The sequence below is a fragment of the Myotis daubentonii genome, chromosome 5, assembly GCF_963259705.1.
Source record: "Myotis daubentonii chromosome 5, mMyoDau2.1, whole genome shotgun sequence".
Taxonomy (NCBI): domain Eukaryota; kingdom Metazoa; phylum Chordata; class Mammalia; order Chiroptera; family Vespertilionidae; genus Myotis; species Myotis daubentonii.
Window position 1 is genome coordinate 59,102,846 of NC_081844.1, and position 22,928 is coordinate 59,125,773.

Genomic DNA, 22,928 nt, shown 5'->3' on the forward strand with positions numbered 1-22,928 from the left:
CACATACATTCTTCTCTGTCCCGTTTGATTTGTCTTTATTTCTTGCCATTTTCCAAGTTCAGGAATCCATGGATGGACTTGAGTCTGGCAGCTTCCTTCAGGAAACAAAGTCCCTGAACTGAGGCTACCCTGGGCTGAGCAAGGACAGGCCTAGCGACGTCCCTTTGCAGATGCCTTCCTAAGTGTGGGATGGCCTTCGGAAGTTACACTTTCACAAGGCAGGGCAGTTGGATTTTGAACAATGGAACCCTGATGGAAGTCATGAGATGAACGTGGGCTTGTACCCAAAGACAAGCAGCAATAAAACCTCCTGGTTAAAGTCTTGAGATTGCCAGGAAAAAAAAAAAAATCGAATCATTTTTAGTGTTCTTTATATAGCAATGCATGTGAATTAGTGCTGGATGCAGTGTGCCTTTTCGTTTGCCTTAATTTTCCTTTCTTTCTCTTTCTTCCAAGCCTCGGAAGAGGAAAGCGGAAAGCCTTTCCAGTGTCCAATATGTGGTTTGGTTATAAAAAGGAAGAGCTACTGGAAGCGGCACATGGTGATTCACACAGGTTTAAAAAGTCATCAGTGCCCGCTCTGCCCATTCCGGTGTGCTCGCAAGGACAATCTCAAATCCCACATGAAGGTAAGCCAGCCACAGACAGCCCTTCCGATGAGGCAGGCACCACCAAGCATGAGAGGGGCCTTTGGTGGATGACAGTGTTCAAGGTTACAAGGTAGAATGCAATGGGAATGAAGCACCTTGCAAAGAGTCTTCTTGTGAAGGTCTTCATTTCCAGTTTACAACCAGCAACAGAGAGAAGCTTCAATATCCAAATAATATATGTGGTGGAGGGCCATCCCTCTTTGGGGAGCAGCAGCCTAACCTGGCCTTGCATGGTGATGCATTTCTGGGGTGCTTACAGGGGCAGAAAGAGTACAGGAAGGGCTACTGGACCTGTGCCCAAGGACAGGGTGCTTGGACCTGCTCCCCTTCCTGGCGAGACTGTCCTCTTCTGCTAACAAACCCAGAGGAACACCCAGAGACACCTTATAGGACAGTGATGGCGAACCTTTTGAGCTCGGCGTGTCAGCATTTTGAAAAACCCTAACTTAACTCTGGTGCCGTGTCACATATAGAAATTTTTTGATATTTGCAACCATAGTACAACAGAGATTTATATTTTTGATATTTATTTTATATATTTAAATGCCTAACAAAGAAAAATCAACCAAAAAAAATGAGTTCGCGTGTCACCTCTGACATGCGTGTCATAGGTTCGCCATCACTGTTATAGGAGGTGGGAGGACACTAACAGACACCTGGGCTTCAACGCTAGCCCTGTGGAGGGCTCAGGGCCATTCCTGACAAGACTGAGTCCTCCTTGAGGCTGACAGGGTTTAAGGTGTCATAATTCCCAAGAACACACTTACCCAACATGCAAAGGTTTTGTTTTCAGTGTCCTATTGAAAACAGTTTGGCTTGCACCTGTAATAGACATTAAGTAGAGTCTACGTGTCACTCAAGTGAGATGGGGGAAAACTTAGTCGTCTAAAACTTAGCAAACTTCATTAATACTGAGGGTTTTGTCTGAAATTCAAGGAAGAAACTCATGAGATCAAAAGAGCATGTGCTTTTGAATTTGATAGACCCATATTTAAATCTTATTGTGCAATTTACTAGCTAAGTGGCCTTGAACAAATGAGCCCTTAGACTTAATTTTCTCATCTGTTAAATGGGAACAAGAATGTTAAGAAGAGCTGTTATTCGTATTTAAGGAGATAATATTAGTAAAGTATCTGACACAGAAATGTTCTTTAATAGTTATGTAATTTCAACAACTATCATCTAACACCTTAATAATAACAAGTCATTTTTATTGATATTTTCAATATGGTTTGGCTGTTGACGTTTATAAAGTTCTTAACTTTCCTGCCATAAGAAGTATAGTGTATGTACATAATTAAGAATTTGCTTTATTTTAAATCTTGTTAGTAATCACTGTTAAGTGTGTAGCTCTGAAAAAGTATGATCAGATGGAACCTCTATTGACTTTAGGCAATAGCTTAGAAGATTTTAAAAAATTAAATCCATGGTGTAATTTGTTTTCTATCATTTGCCTTTTTTTCTCCTGGGAGTAGCATGCCCTTCATCTTCAGAATCCATTTAACCAGGCGTTCTGGTTGGTTGAATTTTCGTGAGCCTGCTTAGTTTTTACTTTAACCCTCCTCATCCTCCATCACCTCTTCCCAAAGTAAAATCTCATATTTTACACCAGCAAAGTGGATTTCGTTAGCAGGATGAGACTTCAAAAGAAACGTCTTTAAAACTAAAATTTGTTTTCGTGACTGTGCCCTACGCTTTGTCAGTCTGGCAAATTTAAAGCTTCAGTGAGCAGAAAACTTGCATCTCGCCTGACACCTTGTAAGCTTGGTTTCAGCTCAGGGTCACTTAAAACAACCTATTTATAAACCCGTGGAAAAAAAGCTGGGTTTTCAAGAGCAGGAACTACTGACCCCGAAACTCCAGAGAGATGAGTTGGGTGCCTTGATGATACAGACAGTCGGCCATGACAGTGTTACCGATGAGAGCGGTGAGGGCTTTGCGGGTCATGGGGTCTTAGAAGGCTTTCAGAACAAATCAATAACCAGTACAATAAAGCTGTGTGCGAAATTACCACTTTATTCACACTCATTGTGTCCTAACCTGTTGAGCTCCGACTGAGCTTTTGATAAGGGAAGTGTGAGAAGGACTCATACAAGTTTAATTTTATCAAACGGTGTACTGTTTCTTTTCTCTGCTCTACACCTCACTCATGGGCCTCTCTCTTTTTTTTAATTCTTCAATCAATTCATGGTTTTATTTTCATTGGACATACTTAAATTCGGCTACATTTTGAAAATAAGAGTCTACAAGGAAACACGATGGCTATGGTTTTAGGAGGAGATAGTCTCAGCTGCCTTGACCAGAGATCGCAAAGATGGATAGATTTTCTAAAACAATTTCTGCTGAAGAAGTGGGGGCAGCATAGCCTGTAGATTAAGATCTCAAACTGTGTGGTCATAAGAACCTTAGTTAGAATCTCAGTTCCACGACTTTTGGTAGGTGTGCGACTCTGGGCAAATCATTTAACCTCGCAAGGTTCAATTTCTGGTCATGGAGATGACAACCATGCGGCCTGTCTCATGGAGTTGTTATAATAGTTAAATGAGATAGTGGACATGAGCCACTTAACACAGATCCCAGGGTGGATAAACAATAGGTAAATGTAGCTAAGATAGTAATTATTGCCCGAAAGCCATCGGAATATATATTAACATTTACGTTTAGAAATAAATTAGCGACATGGACTAAAACATTTCCCTAAAAGGAATTTCATTGCTTTTCTCTTTTTATGATATATCTTTAGTGTTGAGAATGTAGAAAAACCAATAAATGAAAAACATATAATATTGACCCATGATCTCATCACACACAGAAATAACCCTTAGTGTCATTCTAATGTATCTCTTTCTATATTCATTATACAGATTTATTTAAGAAAAAAAAATGGGTTTCCACTTAATTTGTTCAACACATGTAGTGTTAGCATGTTCTGGTGCTGGACACTGTATGTTTTTCTAAGCCTGCCTTTGCTCTGTAGTGTACCGTACAAGTGTTTTTATGAGCAGTGGCGGAAGGAGATGTAAATGCCTCCAGCTTCCTCGGGGTTATCTTAGATTGCCATTAAGTCTTTTACAACTTTCCTGGATGACTGAGCATACAGGGATTAAATAGGAAATACATAAGCTGAAATTGGACAGAAAAGGTGAGGAGGACTGCTAAGATAAAGAACATGGGTGAAGGAATGGCAAGAGAGTGGAAGAGAGTCAGGGCACCGAGTTCTGCTGGTCTTGGGCCTGCCGAATAAGGAGCTGGGACGCGTGGGTAAGCCCCTTGCCGGCTGGCCAGGCCCCCCAAGGCGGTGGAGTAGATGTTTCCCAAGGTCTCCTCCTATTCATCCAACTGAGGAGATGGACCTAATGATGTAACAGCACCTTCACGTCCCACCCCTTAAGGTGGGGATGTGCTTTTCTGGCAAAATGACCAGTCAGTAAGGACAGCGCCATGTGGCCTGGAAAGAATGACATGCTTCAGACAAGTGAGTTCTCTCCTGAGCGGAGTAAGAGGGATTTTTTTAAAAAAATATATATTTTATTGATTTTTTACAGAGAGGAAGGGAGAGGGATAGAGAGTTAGAAACATCGATCAGCTGCCTCCTGTGCACTCCCTACTGGGGATGTGCCCGCAACCAACGTACATGCCCTTTGACTGGAATCAAACCTGGAACCTTTCAGTCCGCAGACCAACGCTCTATCCACCGAGCCAAGCCGTTCAGGGCAGTAAGAGGGATTTTGAAGTCCGTGTTAAGCTAAAGAGAATAAAAATGGTAACAGAAAGCGCTTTCTGGTCTGGAGAGGTTGGAACTAAAACCTCTCCAAGGTCAAATGTGGTCCCCAGCCCCTTTGGGAAGGTGTAGCTCAAATAAAATTGTAAGTGCGAAAGTCAGGTCCACATCCACTGGTGTTCCTTAAACGGTCACCAAATTTTCGCCACAACTAAATGCAGCAGGGCCAGGGCCTGGTGGGAAAGCCGTCTGCCTGGCCACACACTTGCACGCAGACTCTGTTCCAGCCGGGCTCCCCTTCGGCTCCAGAGCTGGGCTCACTCTCGGTGCTTTTCCTTCTTCCAGAAGCTGCTGGAGCTTCTGTACTTGGATTTGCTCCTGTCCTCTCCCGGGTCAGTGGACATAAGGACACTTCTGAAATGGAATTCTCGGGAGTCCCCCCCCCACCCCAAGCTTCCTGCCTGGTGACCTTTACCACCTGGTTGCAGGGCAGGCTGTGGGCAGCACCTGCCAGGGTCTCCTGGGGCAGTGACCTGACCCCAGGTGCCGGCTTCTGCGTGAATTGAGTGGAGAGGTGGCAGGGAAATCTTACGATTCAGTGAGAAAACAAATGAACCCATCAGCTCCAGAGTGAAATCCCTTTGTTAAAAAAGAACAGAGAGGGGTGCTGATGATGTTCAGTGATGGTGTGACAGTGTGGCGTCCCAACCCAGCGCCCCCACCCCAGACCTGGCAGGGAAAGGCTTCCGGGAGCAAGGCTTTGCTGCCACTGAATTTAAGTTAATGTGCCGATTTCTGTTGAGAAAGTCACGCTTTGGGGGACCAGGAATCTCTTCTGTTGTTTTTTTCAAAAAGCCACAGTGGGGTGCTGTAGCGACAGGATCTCACCATTAACGTTTAATTTCTTTGCTTTTGTTGGTCACTTAACATTATTTAAACGTGTGTTTTGGCTGGTGAATAATACTTTTGGATTGCCTGCAGAATGCATGAGCAGCTGGAGTAAAACTCGCTTTCTCGGAAAGGCAGCCTGCGCCGAGGGGCCAGGTGGTGCAGTGGATTAACGGACCGGCTTTCAACCTTCTTGAGACCTGGGTTCAAATCCCACTCAGGTCACCCCTGACGGGTGGGGTGTCAGTTTGGTTTTGGCTTTGAATTCCAACCCCTGACTTGTTTGTCCGGAGCACACAACTCCCCAAATCATTTGGCCCAAATCTACACAATTGGCAGTTTTGACGCAGGGAGGGCCAGTCCTGAAATAGCAGGGTGCAGCAGGTCAGCGCTGAGGCATTGGCAGAGATGAAAGGGGGAGTTAACAAGCTTGTGAGCACCGGCCAGCTCAGACGGAGCCTGGCTCAGGCCAATGCAATGATTTCCTTGCTTTTTCAAGCTCTAAATTTGGGAGTGACAGAAAGGGAAAAAATCTCCTCTCAGTTTTTACAGGTGTATATGTGCAAGCAAGACAAACTGGATTTCAAAGTCTGCATTCTTTTTCTTTTTTTAAAATATATTTTTACTAGAGGCCCAGTGCACGAAATTCATGCACGGGGGGGGGGATCCCCCTCAGCCCGGCCTGTGCCCTGTCACAGTCTGGGGGGACCCCTCTCTCCTTACCACCCACTGCACTTGCCAGCCATGAGCCCAGCTTCTGGCTGAGTGGCGCTCCCCCTGTGGGAGCACACCGACCACTAGGGGGCAGCTTCTGTGTTGAGCATCTGCCCCCCTGGTGGTCAGTGCGCATCATAGCAACTGGTCATTCTGCTAGTCAGTTGATTTGCATATTAGTGTTTTATTATATAGGATAGGATTGATTTCAGAGAAGAAGGGAGAGGGAGAGGGAGAGAGAAACATCAATGATGAGGGAGAATCATTGATTGGCTCCCACCTGCACACCCCCTCCTGGGGATCAAGCCCACAACCTAGACATGTGCCTTGACCAGGAATCAAACCATGACCTCCTGGTTCACAGGTCTACGCTCAACCACTGAGCCACGCCGGCTGGGCACTCTTTCACTGCAAACCTCAGGATCTGAGCACAGGGTCACCACGGTGGGAAACACTGGCTTTGCCTCGCTGAGAATCCTTGGTGGGTACCAGGCCCTGGTTCTCCCCGCACCCCACTTGACTTTCTTCGCTTGTAATTTTATTCAAGCCACTCAATCCCGGGTCTCAATTTCACTGTCTATGAAATGGGAATACCCTGGAGCCATTATTTTCCACATTCTTAATTACCTAGAAAAGCATTTTGAAAAATTGAAATTATTTTTGCAAAACATCACTAATTCTCTGGGCGACAGTCATTGGGAACATGCAAAGCGTTATTATGAAGAGAGGAATTACCTGACAGATGACCTCTTTGACCCCCAGCTAGTAATTAGGAAAGTGTGCATCCTGCTGGGTTTATAATATTTTCTCTGAAGACATCGAGTGAGATCAGATGACTAGACCCTTAAGAGGATTTTACCCCAGCTGGCCTTCACAGGCCGACAGCACCTCCGTTGTGAGCCTGGCTCTATTAGCAAACTCTTCCCCTACATGGATCCACTTTATGTTTCGGGGCGACCTCATCACCCGGAGCACAGTCATGAGATGCTCCCCTCTGGTTATTTATTCTCCGGGGCCAGCCCTTTGTCGGGGTGGAGACTAGTTGATGATGAGTGTGCACCCCAGGCAGTTCCCGTAAGCACGCGGTGGACAGCTCACTGTTCTTGCTTCTCCGCCAGGTTCATCAGCACCAGGACCGGGGAGAAACCTTTCAGTGCCAGCTGTGCCCTTTCACTTCCTCGCGCCACTTCAGCCTGAAGCTCCACATGCGCTGCCACCAGCACTTCCTGAGGACAGAAGCCAAGGTGAAGGAGGAGATCCCAGACCCAGATGTCAAGGGATCGCCCCACCTCAGTGACAGTGCCTGCCTGGGGCAGCACAGGGAAGCAGGAGGGACAGAGCTAGTGGGGACCATGATGCCGGCCAGCACTCCAGAGAGGACTAGCCAGGGTGGGGCTGGCGTCTCGCCTTTGCTGGTGAAGGAGGAGCCCAAGGAAGATAACGGCCTGCCAGCCTCCTTTCCCCTGAATGCTGCCGACAGGCCGGCCAACCACACAAAGCTGAAAGACCCCTCCGAGTATGTGGCCAACAGTGCGTCAGCATTGTTCAGCCAGGACATCTCTGTTAAGATGGCGTCTGATTTTCTCATGAAGCTGTCAGGTACTTGAATAGGGTTGTATTCATTCCCTCTCTCTCTCTCCCTCTCTCTCTCTCTCTCCTTCTCTACCAGTGCTCTCATCTATCAAATCAACTGGTAGGACTAGGTGACTTTGAGGTCCCTTTAAATTCTAATGGTCAGCACCTTCATACATGTTCTTGCCTGTTTTCCCAGTCCTTTGGGTGTAGGCGTTGCTGTGGTTTGGGGCCTGGAAGCAGCAGAGATTGCCGATGTCCTTCTGGTTTTACTCCTTTACGGGCTCTTGTTGTGGGGGAAGGGGCAATGGTGAGCCCGGTTGATGGCAGTTCTTCGTGTGACCTTGGCCTCTATGTAACCTGTCTCTGCATTGGGTTCTTTACCGTGCTTGTGTGGAACGTCTCATTTTGCATTATTCAAGTTTTTTGTTTGTTTTTAATTTGAACGATTTTTTAAGGACGTATGTACAGAGACTATTAGGACGTAGAGACTTTGAAAAATTTGATTAAATGATAAAGATTATCGTAAAATGTTTTTCCAGCGGGAAACATTTTATTGTGGTAAAACATACCCAACATGAAATTGACCCTTTTTAAGTACAGTTCTTTGGCATGAAGTACATTCACATTGTTATATAACCATCATCACCATCCATCTCCAGACACTTCCATCTTCCCATTAAACAAGAATTCCCCATCCCTCACGCCCCCAACTCCTGATAACGACTCTTCCACCTTCTGTCTCTGTCAATTTGACCACACTGGGTACCTCAAATAAGTGGAATATAATTTTTTAAGCATTTTTTTCCAACTGCCCCAATGCCATTTGAAAAGAATATGGAGAAGTTGTAAAAAAAGTATCCTTATTGATTAATACTACTTTGACCATCAAATTATATGTGATATTTCTTTTACTTTTTTGTTGTCTTTGTTTTCAGTTTCTTTAAGTTGTGTAGTAGAACAGGGTGCAACGTTGAGTAAGGCTATTTTTCCTGACTCCCTTTTGGAATGAGAAAACGTGTCCTGGGATTGCACTGCTACTCATTCCATTTTTTTTTTTAAGTATGATTTTAAATTTTAAAGGCAACGTGGAGGGTGGGGAAAGGTCGGCTGAGCATTGGTTCTGTCTTGCAGTCCCCAGGATGATTTCCAAATGCCATTTCAGCTCTTTGGAGATTGACAATAGCCTTTTAAATGGAGAATAATTGGTCACCGTCTTCCTTTAAATGGACTGTGAGTCGCGTTTCACTAAATGTCATTGCCAGGTGCATTAGAGGTTCAGCGTCACTCTGAAGACCCCGTGCTCGGGGACACCGCAGTCAGGGTCTTTTGGATTGTCCCCGTCACCCCAGATCTCTGCCCCTCAGGAGCGCGTGACACTAGTTGGAAGAAATGAGAAAAGGTAGGGGATGGAAATGAGGCGTCACAGAAATGAGCTGCGGAGGAAAAGAGAGCAGAGAGTGTTCCGTGGGGCACCCAGACCTGCCGTGCGTGCGTGCATGTGAGGGGAGGGAGGCAGTCAGTCCTATGCTGGGCACGATCCAGTCCCAGGGATTACAGTGCATCTGACTGCGGCACAGACGGACAGGGGGCTCTCTACTCCCCCCTTCTCTTCCAGCTCATCTAGGGGAAACTGAGCTTTTAGGGACTTTGGGTTTTATATTGAAACATTTTTGAAAACGGGGCGGGGGGAGGGAGGGCAGGGGCACAGGGAGTGCAGCTTCCAGTGTCCCTTTTGCTTCTGATTCTTCAGCTTTCCCCTCTGGAGCATCTTTGGTCCTCCCGTGATGGTCTCTCCCGCCGACAGGGCAGCACAGGGGCTCCTTTTCTGGGTTCTTCTAGTGCAAAAAACGGAATGCAAATGGCATATTCACGTAGCCTAGCTTAGTTGGGGGGCGGGGGAGCATTGCCTTACTAACAGGAAAACTAAGTGGGGGTGAGTAACTCCCAGGAAGGGGTTATTCCCTTTACTCCACCACCCCGGGACGTTTTCAAAGCTGCAGGAAGGGATGAAAGGAGGATTGGGTAAAATACCTGGTGTACAATAGATAGACCACTCCTGCTTGGCTCAGCCCTGGGTGCCCCACACCCGGCTGTCACTAGCTGCAGCCCCGTCTCAGGGAGCGTAACATAAGGCCTGGGGCTGCTGGGAACCAGAATTGCAAACAGGAGCTTCCCCAGCGGAGAAGCCAGTTGGTAGGCTGGGGTAAAAACGTGCACCAAAGCCTCACGTTGTGATCTGTTTTCTCAGCTAGCTATTGATGGGGACTTGTTTACGGTTTGGCAGTCGAAGTATTTGCCGACCGATCAATCGGCAGGAGAAAACAGATAACAAATGCACACTGTTTATGCAAAAGGCCCATGCAGTGATTTTTATGGTGGCTTACTGAAGGTCCTGAAACCTGACTTGTGTGCACTGTTACCTAGCAACCTGTTACAAAGTCACCAGGGAGTGAGATGCATCGGTAATTTTTTGTGTGTGCATATTTGGATGTGAATGTAAACTTGGTGACTGTGGCAATGCAGCCCCCGGGAGGAGAAGATGTGTTAAAAGGAGGAGGATACATTTTCCGGAGGGATTTTGTGTGTGTGCGTGCGTGCGTGTGTGTTTTAATTCCACCAACTCTTCGGTGGGTCGAGCCCTATCATTGATAGCTGCTGCCGCCCTGGTGCTGTGCCTGGCTGTGTCTGTGGCTCTGATCCTGGGACCAAAAGGCCCAACCCCAGAGAACTGAGGCTGAGTTTCTAGCTCTTTCTGTCATCAAATGTAGTGCAGCCGTGGTGAGCATCGGGCCTTGTCCCTCGGCGTCATAAGGGCTCCATTGTTCTGGCGACAAATTTTAGCTGGGCTCTGCGCGTGCACCTGCTGGGACCGGAGGGTGCAGCTGTTTGTGGGCATGGAGCTTGCGAGTCCCGGTGCCAGCCACATCACTGTCTGCAGAAATGGAGCACAGTGACAAATTCAAGCGTGGACACACCTACTTGTTCCCACAAGAGAGAGGGAAAACACTTGATTCTTTCTTGCCTGGTTATTAAGGGGAGTCTTTCTTGCTCCTTCCACTAAAACTGAGCATAAAGATGACTTAAGGGAACCCAGTGGGATTAAAGAACAAGGGTGGAATGCTCTTTTAAACGGACTCTAAATCCTCCTCCCACCCCTGCCCTGATTTTGACGTTTCCCAGCGTATGTGATTGTGAAATCAAATCCCTTCTCCGGATCATCAACTAACTCTTCTTCTGCCCGAGCCCACACTTAACATTCCTCGGTCCTGCAAGATTAATGTTGCTCCCTGGGACCAAAGCTGTCCAGGCTCAGCACCATAATTGATTCAGGGAAGAGAACGGGGCAGCCCCTGCCCCTGGCTTTCTGGGCTAAGAGAAAAAATAATTTTGTCAGCTTCGCACAGGGTTTGGCCTGGAAGGCAGGTCTTGGATGCTGCAGCTCTGGGTGTTTGCATAGATCTTTCTTGGGAGCCTGAAGGCACATGCAGGCCGCTGCCTGTCGGGGTGGGGAGCAGGGGAGAGGTGCTCACCTGACCTCAGAGCAGGTTCCTGCTCTTTGGGCCTTCTCCCCGTGATCCAGCTTCCAGCAGCAGTTCTAACGCTGGAGTTTTTATATTGTTGTTGTTGTTGTTTTTTAAAATATATTTTTATTGATTTCAGAAAGGAAGGGAGAGAGAGAGAGAAACATCAATGATGAGAGAGAATCATTGATCGGCTGCCTTCTGCACACCCCCTACTGAAGATGGAGCCCGCAACCCGGGCAGGTGCCCTTGACTGGAATCGGACCCTTCAGTCCGCAGGCCAACGCTCTATCCACTGAGCCAAACCCGCTAGGGCTATGTAGTTGTTTTTTAATGCCAGGGCCTAGCCCCACTCCCAGAAATTATGATTTAATTGGTCTAGAATAGGGGCTAATCATTGGTATTCTCTTTAAAATCCTCAAATGTTTCTAACATGTGACCACGACTGAGGACCACTGATGTGGAATAGAAACCTGATACCTGGCGCAGTATTTTTCCATGCAGCTCTCTTCCCTCTTCTGTATCCCAGACCCTGAAAGGGGCGTGGTGTGCTCTGGGTCTGAGGCATGCACCGTAGGTCAAGGTTGACGTGCATGAGAGGCCTGGGTGAGTCATGGTCATGAAATCCCGTGTTTCTCCTCGTGGGGCCCCATGCCAGAATTAGAAGAAGCATCTTAATGTTCTCTAGTTAGAACTAGAAAGTCTCAAGACTCCTGGAACATCGAGGGCCTGGGAGTGTCGTTACTTGAAGCCTGAGTAACAGTTGCCTGCTCTGGCCTTACATCATGTCTCTCTCTGAAAACTACACTCTTCAAGATACATAATTGAATTCTCGCTCTCCAAATTATAACCGAGGAGCTGACAGAAACTTGGCACCTCCGTTGTTGGCTGGGAATAGCGTTTTGTCTCTGGCTTTCGAAAATAAAAGATACAAGTCATTTCAACTATTTTTAATTTGGAAGCGGGCAGAAATCATTTTTTTTTTTTAAAAAAGCTCCCACATTCTATTAATTTCGTAGAATTAAGGCCAAAGTAATTTTAACCAGGACTTACATATAGGCACAAGCTGAATTTTTAATTGATCAGGAGCGCAGCCATAAGCAGCAAAGGTTTTCTTGTGTAAATGAGTGGGAACTGGTGAATGTATTTGCGTCCCATAGGCCTTTGTTCTGCCGCTTCCATCGATTTTGTACAGTTTTTTTTTTGTTTGTTTGTTTGTTTTAAATATATTTTATTGATTTTTTACAGAGAGGAAGGGAGAGAGATAGAGAGTTAGAAACATCGATGAGAGAGAAACATCGATCAGCTGCCTCCTGCACATCTCCTACTGGGGATATGCCTGCAACCCAGGTACATGCCCTTGACCGGAATCGAACCTGGGACCTTTCAGTCCGCAGGCCGACGCTCTATCCACTGAGCCAAACCGGTTTCAGTGATTTTGTACAGTTTTATGCTCCTGTAGTGACAGTATGGTTAGTCTATGAATGGCCGCTCCCCTATGCTGCGATGCATTGGTTTGTGCTGCTGGAGGAGGCATGGGAGATGCCCAGGAAACCTGGTGGCTCTGATTGGCTTTCTGTGAAACATCTGAACAAAGGAGCCTTCTTTCAAGTGAATGCCATCCTTGGGCCATTCGCGCCCTAAGACTTCGGTGCCAGTGGCTCTCCCACACCCACACCTAGTACCTTCCCCAGTGGGTTTGTCTTGGACAACCTTCCTTGGCGTCTTCAGTTTGGCCCTTCTCTTTAACCCTGCCTGGCTTTTCTCATGCTGGGCACTCGCTGACCATGTGCCTAAAATTTCCGGTGTCACACGCTGCGTTTAGGGGCCGTCTCCATGCAGGCAGCCTGAAACCCTGGATTTTATTGCTGAACCTGGTGGCGAGTCCTGTGAGAGGGAGAATGTGATGCCCTTCTGTTTTCCAGAGACCTGCTACTCCGTGACACCCGGCTGATCTGGGTCACGGAAAGGAGCAGCTAGCATGACAAGAGAGCTTGGATGGGTCCCAACCATAGATGGGGACTTTGTGACATTTACTTATTGTTTCTTTTTTCCCCCTTAAGAGTCATTTATACAGTGTTTACTTTATTCCATAACACATTTGAATTTCATAGCAACCCTGTAGCAAGATAGTACTCCCATTTTACAGATGAAAACTAAGAGGTTAAGAGACTTTCCCAGGTTTACACAGCTCACATGTGGTGGAGCTGGGGTTCTAATTCAGGGGGCCTGGCTTCAGCGTTCCCTCCCTCAGGCTGCCTACACCCCAAATCATTAAGGAAGCAGCGACACCGGAACCTGGCTCTGCCCTCTGTCCCTTGTTGTAGAGTTAGCCGGGGTCCCCAGCATGTGTGTTGTGTGCTTGATGTCATTGGAAGTGGCAGTAATACTTTTAGGCATTGTTTAATTATTTCATGCAAATAGATTAGTAGCAATAAGGCCAGTTTATATTTCTGTAGAGCTTTCTAGTGTATTTCCAAATATATTGTCTAGTAACAAGCATGTATACAAGGAAACTAGGACTTGGTGTACATCCTACAAATGGGTCAAGACTAGAATCCAGATCTTTCCTCACCGTGCTGGACAGAGCACTCCTCCTTCTAGAATTGCCCACAGAATATTTTTTTTTACCTTGATAGACTCCTGGGAAAACTTATCCAAGTCTACATTTCTGCAAAACGGAATCCAGTTCATTTTTTCCTTCCCTGAGAAGTACACTTTCTTCTACTTACTGCTGTTGTTGCTAATCTACTATTATTATAAGCATTATTACTAATCAGTTGTGTTTACAGTGAGCCAGGCACTGTGCCCACAACCTCTTGTAGTTTCTCACAACAGTCCTGTGGGGTCAGTGATGTTAAACCTATTTTGTAGATGAGGAAGCTGAGGCTTAAAGACTTCAGCTCCGCAGGACAGAACAAAGATCCTAATTGCAAGACCTTGGCAAATGACCACTTTATTTGCTATTACCTTTTTTTTTTTTTCTCAGTTGAGCAAACTGTCTTTTGACCTCCGTCTGCTTCACTGTTTATTTTCCTTGGCTTCAAACCATGGCATCATTTCTACATGCTAATTCAGTCGCTAATCTGAGTAAACTTTTTTGTGTCTTCAAAATAGATCTACAATCCATCGCTACAGGTGCAACCCTTCCTGGCTGTCACCTCAAACCTAGACAGCTTGCCACTCCAGCTCCCTCCCTGACTGACGCCTTCTCCACCTCAGCTGCCCCCCACCTCCAGGCCCTCCAAGCATTCTGGAGGACGCTTCTTCTAATGCTTCTTGCGTCAGGTTATGCCCCCACCTGCTCCTGTCTACTGAGTAACCCTATCCCCACTTCTCTAGAAGCCCTCTCATTTCCATTTCTCTGCCTTTACCTTTGTTGCTCAGGGGTCTGGTCATTTGAACTGTGGAGTCCCCTGTGTCTTCCTCCTGTTAGACACAATGGGAAGCGGGAATTTTTATAAAAATAAGTAATAATGTGATTAAAGCTAAAATAACTATTTTTAATCCACTTCTGACCCACAGTGGTTCTTTCTGTATCTTTGTAGAGCAGTTCTAGCAACCTCAGGCTCCATCCCTGTGATATTCTCCCCCTACCGCCTGGCCCTTGCAGACGCTGGTCATCCTTCCAAGAATAGCTCCCACTTCTTGAGTAAAACCGTTTCCTATTATTCGGGTCTTTAGTGCTCCCCCACCCCGCCCCCATTGTGAATACCAGTGATACTTAGAGTCTTTATCACCCTGGTTGGTGATTGTATTATGACTAGTTCTTTCTATTGCTGTATATTAGTCTTGCTTTTCAACTATTTCAAGTTGGAGGGTTGGGAGGAGGGGAAGGGGATGTTTCTTTTGTAACATCTTTATCTCTTATCATCCACAGAGCATTCCATGATGGGTTATAAGAAAAATATTCCATTACTCATATTCTGGAAGTCAGGTTTTCAGAGGTTGTGATATTACTTCACTTGAAAAAGATTTGCAGATTCACAGTCACCTCCACATGCTATAAGAAAGGAGATGGGGTACAGTGTGGTCTATGGAAAGTAAGCAGGCCATGTCAAGGGAGCCCCAAAGGGTCTGAGTACCTTGGGGTCCTCATGTCTTATGTTCCTGGACCTCAGCTTGTAGCGCCAGGTCTAGGAACTAGAGTCCATCACACTGTTAGTTAAGGAACAAACTTTTCCAGAGTTTATCAGCTCAAAACAATAACCATTTTCTTCCTTTATGATTTTATGGATTGGCAATCTGGGCATGGCTCAACGGGGTGTTGCTCCTGGTCCCCCCGGGGCTGACTTCCCCATCTGCAGTTCATGGCCAGCGTGGCTGGGGGCTGGCTGGTCTAGGGTGGCCTCAGCTGGGATGGCTGCTCTCTGCTCCCAGGGTCCCGTGTCCTTCAGTGGGCTAGCCCAGGCTCACTCACACGCAGCTGGGCCGGGTTCCAAGGAGCGGGCCAAAGTGCACAAGATTTCTGGAGGCTCGGCTCAGAACTGGCCCAAGGTCACTTCCATCACCTTCTGTTGACCCGAGCAAGTCCCAAGTCCAGCCCAGATTCACAGAGTGGAAACACCCACTCCACCTCTTCAGGGGAGGAGCTGCAGAGTCTCATTGCAAAGGAAGGGCTGTCAGGGAGGGAAATCATTACGGACACTTCACGGTCTACCTCAGCCCGGAGTTCTGCAGGTTCTCTGGGTGTTCCGTAGTAACAAACATCGCTTAAAAAACGGATGCACAAGCCAGAATGTTGGGATAATAATCGAAAATGACAAGTGTAGCAATCAAGAGGAGATGTCATTTGGGGCAGATGGTCACAGACTTCCCTGAAAAGTGTTGGAAATATATTATCCAATCTTTAGGCTTCCTTTTCTCTAATCTCCAATCATTTTTCGCTGTTCATACATTTCATTCTTTGGGTTGAATACTATGAATTTAACGTACAGCTTTCTTTCACATTCACTCCCGGCTTGATGGGTTTTCCAGGACTTGTCCTTCCTGCTTTTGACAAGGGAGATATCCTGTCTGTTAAGTGGATTACTGCAAATAGCTACTTTTGCTCATTATGTGTTGGGTTTAGTAGTTAAGTACAGAGAGAAAAACCTTATTTATTTATTTATGCTAACGTTCTTGCGGCACCGCTCATTGTCACTCTCCTTGACCCCGCTCCAGGGGCTGTTTTGTTTCCTTTGTCACCCTGTCTGTAACTGCAGCGGCCCTTGTTGATGACCTGTGCAGCCTTGGTTTGAGACATAGATCCTGAAGTGTGGCCAAGTATTAGCTCAGGTGGGCATTAATGAAAAATATGAGATGCTTAAAACGTCACTAAGCACTAATTACAAAACTACTTAAGGCAAATTAAATAGTTTACCTTATTGGAGAGCAAGGCTTAAAAATATTTAGCTAATGTTTTGAACATTCTATTTAGATATAATATGCTTAACATCTAAAAGCAATACTCCACTGTTGTTATTATTTAATCAAATCTTGCCTTTCCTTATGATTTTAGAAGGCAGTTTATTTTTTATTTTTTCTCACTTAAAAATATCAAATTATCAACAAAGCCCAGCTTCCCAGGCTGGTCATACGTACTTTCATACACTGACAAGGGAACAGCTTTGGTTTGTGATCGGGAGAGCTGGGCTCTGATTCTGGTTCTGTTGCCAACAAGCTGTGTGGTTTTAAAAAGGCCAATCGTCCTCCGAACCTTCGTTTTCTGATTGTAAAATAAGGGAGTGGAAAACAGTAATGATGTTTATTTTGTTGGCTTGTATTTTAAACAGTAAAGCCATCTCTCCCCCCCACACCACCACCACAAAAAAAAGTCTTAAGAGCAGACTAAACATATAAAACACATAGAACATATATTTTTAAATATAACTTTATTTTTAAAGTTCACATTTATTACATTTATTTACTTAAAAAGCCACATAATTAAGAAAACAGTCACTATTGGGTAATTAAAAAAATATGAAATTAGCGTTATGATCAGGTGAAGCCTTGAGTCTACTAGGTGAAGCACCTAGTATATTTCTAAATTTATTTTGTTTATTGCAGATTTGAGAAACACCATTTACACAGGGAAATGTTGTGGTAAATGAGGTCAGATTTCAAGGAACTCACCTTTAATCTCAGAATCCCTTCACTGGAATGTATTCAGATACTTGAAAGAAGAATATAATAATAATAAAATTTTGTTTCAAAGTTGACAATATTTAGCAACTGCCCTCATGCCTTATCATAATGAAGGGCAAATAGGAAGCATGTGCAACGTTCAATACACACTAAAGCCGTCTATCATTCTGTAGTAACTACTTGGCTATTAGTGAACTGTCATTTGGAAATTTATTTCATCTCTAGTCTCAGCTTCTCATCTGCAAAATGGAGACAATAGTAGTACCTACTTCAAAGGATTGTTGTGAGGATTGGTCAGAGATATTAACCCACGTAAACACCTCACATGCTCCCTGGCCCGTAGTAAGTGCTCTATAAATGATAGAGCCAGCTGTCTCTCTGTGTCTACATAAGCCTACCAGCCACCATCAGAAGCTTCACCAAAGCAGGTACAATTCGACCTGCCCTGGCATTTAATTTAAGGCAGTGGTTCTCAACCAGAAGTGTGCCCAGGGGACAGTTGGCAATGTCTGGAAAAATTTTTTGCTGTCATAGCTGGAAAGTCTATTGGCATCTAGGGGTAGAGAGGCCAGGGATGCTGCTCAATATTCTAAACTGTGCAAGACAGTCTCATAGCAAATTATCCAGCCCAGAATGTCAGTGGTGCCAAGGTTGAGAAAGCCTGATTTAAGGAATGCCCATAGACCAGGGGTGGGCAAACTTTTTGACTCGAGGGCCACAATGGGTTCTTAAACTGGACGGGAGAGCCGGAACAAAAGCATGGATAGAGTGTTTGTGTGAACTAATATAAATTCAAAGTAAACATCGTTACATAAAAGGGTATGGTCTTTTTTTTCAATAGTTTTATTCATTTCAAACGGGCCGGATCCGGCCCGCGGGCCGTAGTTTGCCCACGGCTGCCATAGACTCTAGGTGTACTCTGGGTGTGTAGTTTTACATGGATACACATGCCCTGGTGTGAATTTCTTGAAAGATAGCCAGCCACTTTCTTATTCATGATTGATTACACAGTGGTTCTCAACCTTCTGGCCCTTTAAATACAGTTCCTCATGTTGTAACCCAACCATAAAATTATTTTTGTTGCTACTTAATAACTGTAATGTTGCTACGGTTATGAATCGTAATGTAAATATCTGATATGCAGGATGGTCTTAGGCGACCCCTGTGAAGGGGTCGTTTGACCGCCAAAGGGGTCGCGACCCACAGGTTGAGAACCGCTGCTCTAACACTTTCATGAGAGCAGCAAAAACTGCATTACAAATGATACATAAAACTCAATTAACTTATCATTGCAAGTTAACATTGTAGTGATCATCAGATGGACTTATCAACACAAGTTAACGTATTAGTGGTTTCTAATTGACATCTTGGATAATGCAGCTGGGTGGTGCACATTTTAAAATTAAATTTTATATTAATTTTCAAACCAAATGGAGAACTAATTTTAAAATAATCTTACATTTGAAACAAACATTTGGAACCCCTGAAGCATACCCTAGGGTTCCTTGGAACACTGTTTGAAAACCATTGACCTGCGGTCTCTTCTAACTCTCAGAGTCTTTGGCTCTGCTTTAGGGTGAGGTAGTTAATAAAACTCTCATTGGTCTAGCTTTTTCGTGTAACAGCTCAGAATTTGCAAAATTGCTAGACTCTGGACTGAAAGAGAGCTCCGTCTTATTAAACTCAAGGAAAATGTTTTCCTTCACCAGAGGGACCCGGCAGGACAGAACAGAAGCTGCCATGTTGCAGTTGGTTTCTCCTCTTCCACCTCTTAGTCAAATGTTCACAAAATTCTCTCCTTTCAGAAAATGTCCCCTCCCTTCAGGTTGCACCGCACCCTCCCCTTTCTCATGTACAATGTGTAGTTCACTCCAAATCACTTATTTTCTAAGGCCCACAGTCCAACCTCTTAGGTTAGCATCTTTCATAAAGAAGCTTGGGTTTTCTTGGAGAGAAAGGAGAGAACTTGGGTGCATTTTCAGTCAGAAGCCCTGGAGTCTAGAGGTCCTGTGAGTTTTTGTGTTTTTTTTTTGGGGGGGGGGGCGGGGCAGGGTCAGTCTGTTAACTTCTTGGGACCTTAGTTTCCTCGACTCTAAAATGAAGATAATAATGATCCCTATCTTCTGTGGTTGATGGATTAATTCCTGAGTAACTATTCAAATGCTAGTTATATGCATTATTAAAACAAATTATGGCCTTTATGGAAGTTATATAGAATTTTCCTCAAAGGCGGGGGGGGGGGGGAGTTCATGGGAGAAATCTTCAGGAGAATTGATGACACCTTACTTTAAAGAAGGGTTTCTTTTATAACTTATTAACACCCGCCCATTAGAATTAGCAACTTGGAGTCATTTTACCCCAGTGGCTTCCACTCCTTCCCCATATTAGCCTTTATCTTGAATCCTCTATAAATCCTCAAAAGGCTAGCTTGTTTCTTCCAAATGGCAGCCCACCTCCCTAAATGTGTAAACATAAGATCTGCCTCATTTAGGCTCAGGCCCTCGCATGTTTGAACAGTGAGAGAAGGGGCCTCTTGATGAGTGGGGCTTCCTCACTGTGTGAACAGCGGAGTATCTGAAGAAAAAATTTAAAATTTAAACATGAAAAAGGAGATAAAAAGAGATCACAGATTAGGTTCTAATGTTACTCGAGAATCAAACTCCCCTATCACTCGGAGTGAGGTGGAGGTTTTTGGGGCGTCGCTGAAACGAGAATGGGATGTGGAAGAAGACTTTATTTGTATGAGGTTACATTTCCCAAGTTCCAAAGCCCCCTGCCCCTTGCGCCAGTCCTGGAAACCGTGCAGCTGGGGCTCCCGCAGGGCCAGAAACAAGGCCGGTGTCCAGAGCTTCCGCTCCATGTTGCAGCCGGGTGTGGTTCAGCATCCAAGCTAATCAAAGTCCATGAGTCCATGTGTGGAGTCCACCATGGCCGCGCACCATGTGGGCACAGGGGAGCGCATCCCCCTGCCACAGGAGAGCCAGGAACCAAGGGCATGAGAAAGAGAAGGAAGGAACTTCCTTTGTTGGGAAGTTTTGAATATTCCGGTTTTGCTCTCTTGCAGTGGTCATACCCATTCCAGCCACTGACTTGCTTTCAGGTGTGATTGACAGACCAGCACCTTCCCACATCGCTCAGACCTTGCTGGGCATGAGTCTGTCTGAGCTTCCCTTTCCTGTTAAACAATAGCCAGGTTATTACAATAGCATCACTAATAGCTCTTTACTGCCTGAGTTTTTCTCTTGCATTGAGTTACTGATGGATTCTGATAACTTTCTCAAAACAATAAATAATTCCTAAAGTAATGTGACAAAAATAAAATGGAAAAAAATATTATGGTATCTTCTTAAAAACAGTGGAGTATCTGGAAGCTTTAAGTGATGCACACAGAAGTCAAGACAGGTGCTGGGAAAGTCCTTTGCAAATTGAGGTCATTGTGCACAAATCTCTGTTAGTAAGAATGAAGTCAAGACTATGCAGTGAGTCAGATAGGATTGCTTTTCCCTTAGCAATCCCCCCTATGCCCAAAAGAACATATCTGTAATTTTAACTTTCTCTGAAGAAAGAGAATGGTTTGTTTTTTGAGGATAAAACAAAACAAAACAACAATAGTAATTATTTAGCCATATTAATGTTAAAATACAGGCTTTATATACTATTCTCAGTGTAAATATTTCTGGTAATTGAAAGAAAGCAGGATAACCTTCATATTTCCAGTTTTACACCTTTTATTTGGGCCCAAATGTTTGGGAAATGAAAACTTGAGCAAACAAGTGTCTCCCACACGCTTTTGTGACATGCCATTAACTGTATTTATATTTCCCCAGCACGTTACCAGTTTTATGCTATTCTTGTTAGAATGAAAAGCAGGTAGAAAGATTTGCAGATTTATAATCAGCAACATCCTGCTTGCCTGTTGGTGTTGTTTTAAGTGTCCTTGAGGTTCTGCTAAATCTGGGCTGTGCTAGCAGTGCTGAATACCTCTCTCCCCCTCACGTGTTCCATGGCGTGTAGAAGCTCCTTATAGCTCAGAGCCTCAGTACAATGGCCGTGTCCTCTCTAGAACTGGGATGTACTCCTAGGACCGCAGTAGTTTCTTATCTTTCCTAGCCTCACCTTAGAATTTTAAAAAGTTTGAAAGTAAAAGATATAGCATTGAAGCACTTTTAAAAACACCTAACCATTCACTTTATATTATTCCTTCCCAAAGCATCAAAGTCACAGACTTAATAGACCATACACTGTTTAATGACTCTGTCGTGACTAACTGGCATGCTCTTGGGAGAGGATTTGATGAAGGGTTCTGGAAGAAAGGCTGAGGGCAAGAGAAGCTTTAGGAGGTGGTTAGCAAACCCCCAGGCAGTGGTTGAAAGGGGAGAAATGCACTAAATAAACAAAGTCTTCCCAGGAGCTGCCTCCCTGGTTGAGGTTGGGAATACATACTTGTTGCAGATGGCTCTAGAGCAGCAGTTCTCAACCTGTGGGTCGCGACCCCTTTGGGGGTCGAATGACCCTTTCACAGGGGTTGCCCCTAAGACCATTGGAAAACACATATATAATTACATATTGTTTTTGTGATTAATCACTATGCTTTAATTATGTCCAATTTGTAACAATGAAAATACATCCTGCATATCAGATAATTTACATTACGATTCATAACAGTAGCAAAATTACAGTTATGAAGTAGCAACGAAAATAATTTTATGGTTGGGGGTCACCACAACATGAAGAACTGTATTAAAGGGTCGCGGCATTAGGAAGGTTGAGAACCACTGCTCTAGAGAATGACTTGGTTCCCTTTGGTTCAGATTCTGATGGCATTGTCCCCAAATGGGTAGATTTTAGGCACTTTCCTTAATGTCTGGACTCCCCTCTTAGAAATGCCAGAGTATAAGTGATCCCTCAAAGACACCTCAGTAAGTGCCCGCAGTGTAGGCAACAAAGCTCTTAACTTTATAACTAAGGTTTTATCCCCAAAAGAATGATCAGTTCTGAGAAAGAACCTCTGATTGCCTTTGGTGGAATATTTTGAGATTCTTAACTTTTGTTTACCACAAGGAATAGTGGAGTGCCATCTGATGTCACTAATTTGTGGCCAGTGTATTTTACCCATTCAACAGATATATATCATGAGCACCTACTATGTTCCAGGCACTGTTCTAGGCACTCAAGATTCATCAGCATTAAAACAAAGATCATTGCCTTCATGAAGAACAAATCACAAAGGAGAAACATAAAAGAAAATTATATTTTATGTGATTAGTCTGTTTGTGCTACCATAGCAAAATACCACTAAGTGATGGAAACAGTAGAAATTTATTTTTCACAGTTCTGAATGCTGAAGGTCCAAGATCAAGGTGCTGGCCAGTTTGGTTTCTTCTGAGGCCTCTTTCTCTCTTTGGCTTGAAGTTGGCCACCTTCTGGCTTTGTCCTCACATGTGTCTCTCTTCTTATAAGGGCACCAGTCATATTGGATTAGGGTCCTACCCTAATGGCCTCCCTATCTCCAAATTCAGTCACAATGGGGTTTAGGGCTTTAACATATGGATTTGGGGGAGGGGGACACAATTCAATCTTAAACAGTATGTTATGAGATGATAAATACAGGGTGTCCCCAAAAATGTGTACACACCTTAACAGCTGGTAGCTCAATTTTGAAAATGAAATGTATTTTAATAAACACTGCCTTTATAATTGTTCAGAGTGTGTGCATGCATTTTTGGGACACCC

At 44.7% G+C, this 22,928-nt stretch overlaps 1 protein-coding gene across 8 annotated transcripts in view; it reads left to right on the forward strand.

Annotated features, from left to right (window-relative positions):
* Nucleotides 1-22,928, forward strand: part of ZNF827 (zinc finger protein 827) — a 168,186-nt gene that overhangs the window by 41,484 nt on the left and 103,774 nt on the right. For all 8 annotated transcript variants that reach the window (XR_009453029.1, XM_059697914.1, XM_059697915.1 and 5 more), the window contains exons 3-4: nt 457-629; nt 7,092-7,572. Coding sequence is in view for 7 of the 8 variants with exons in the window: in XM_059697914.1 (XP_059553897.1) it covers nt 457-629; nt 7,092-7,572 (654 nt within the window). In the remaining variant the exon portion in view is untranslated. The remainder of the gene's footprint in view (nt 1-456; nt 630-7,091; nt 7,573-22,928) is intronic.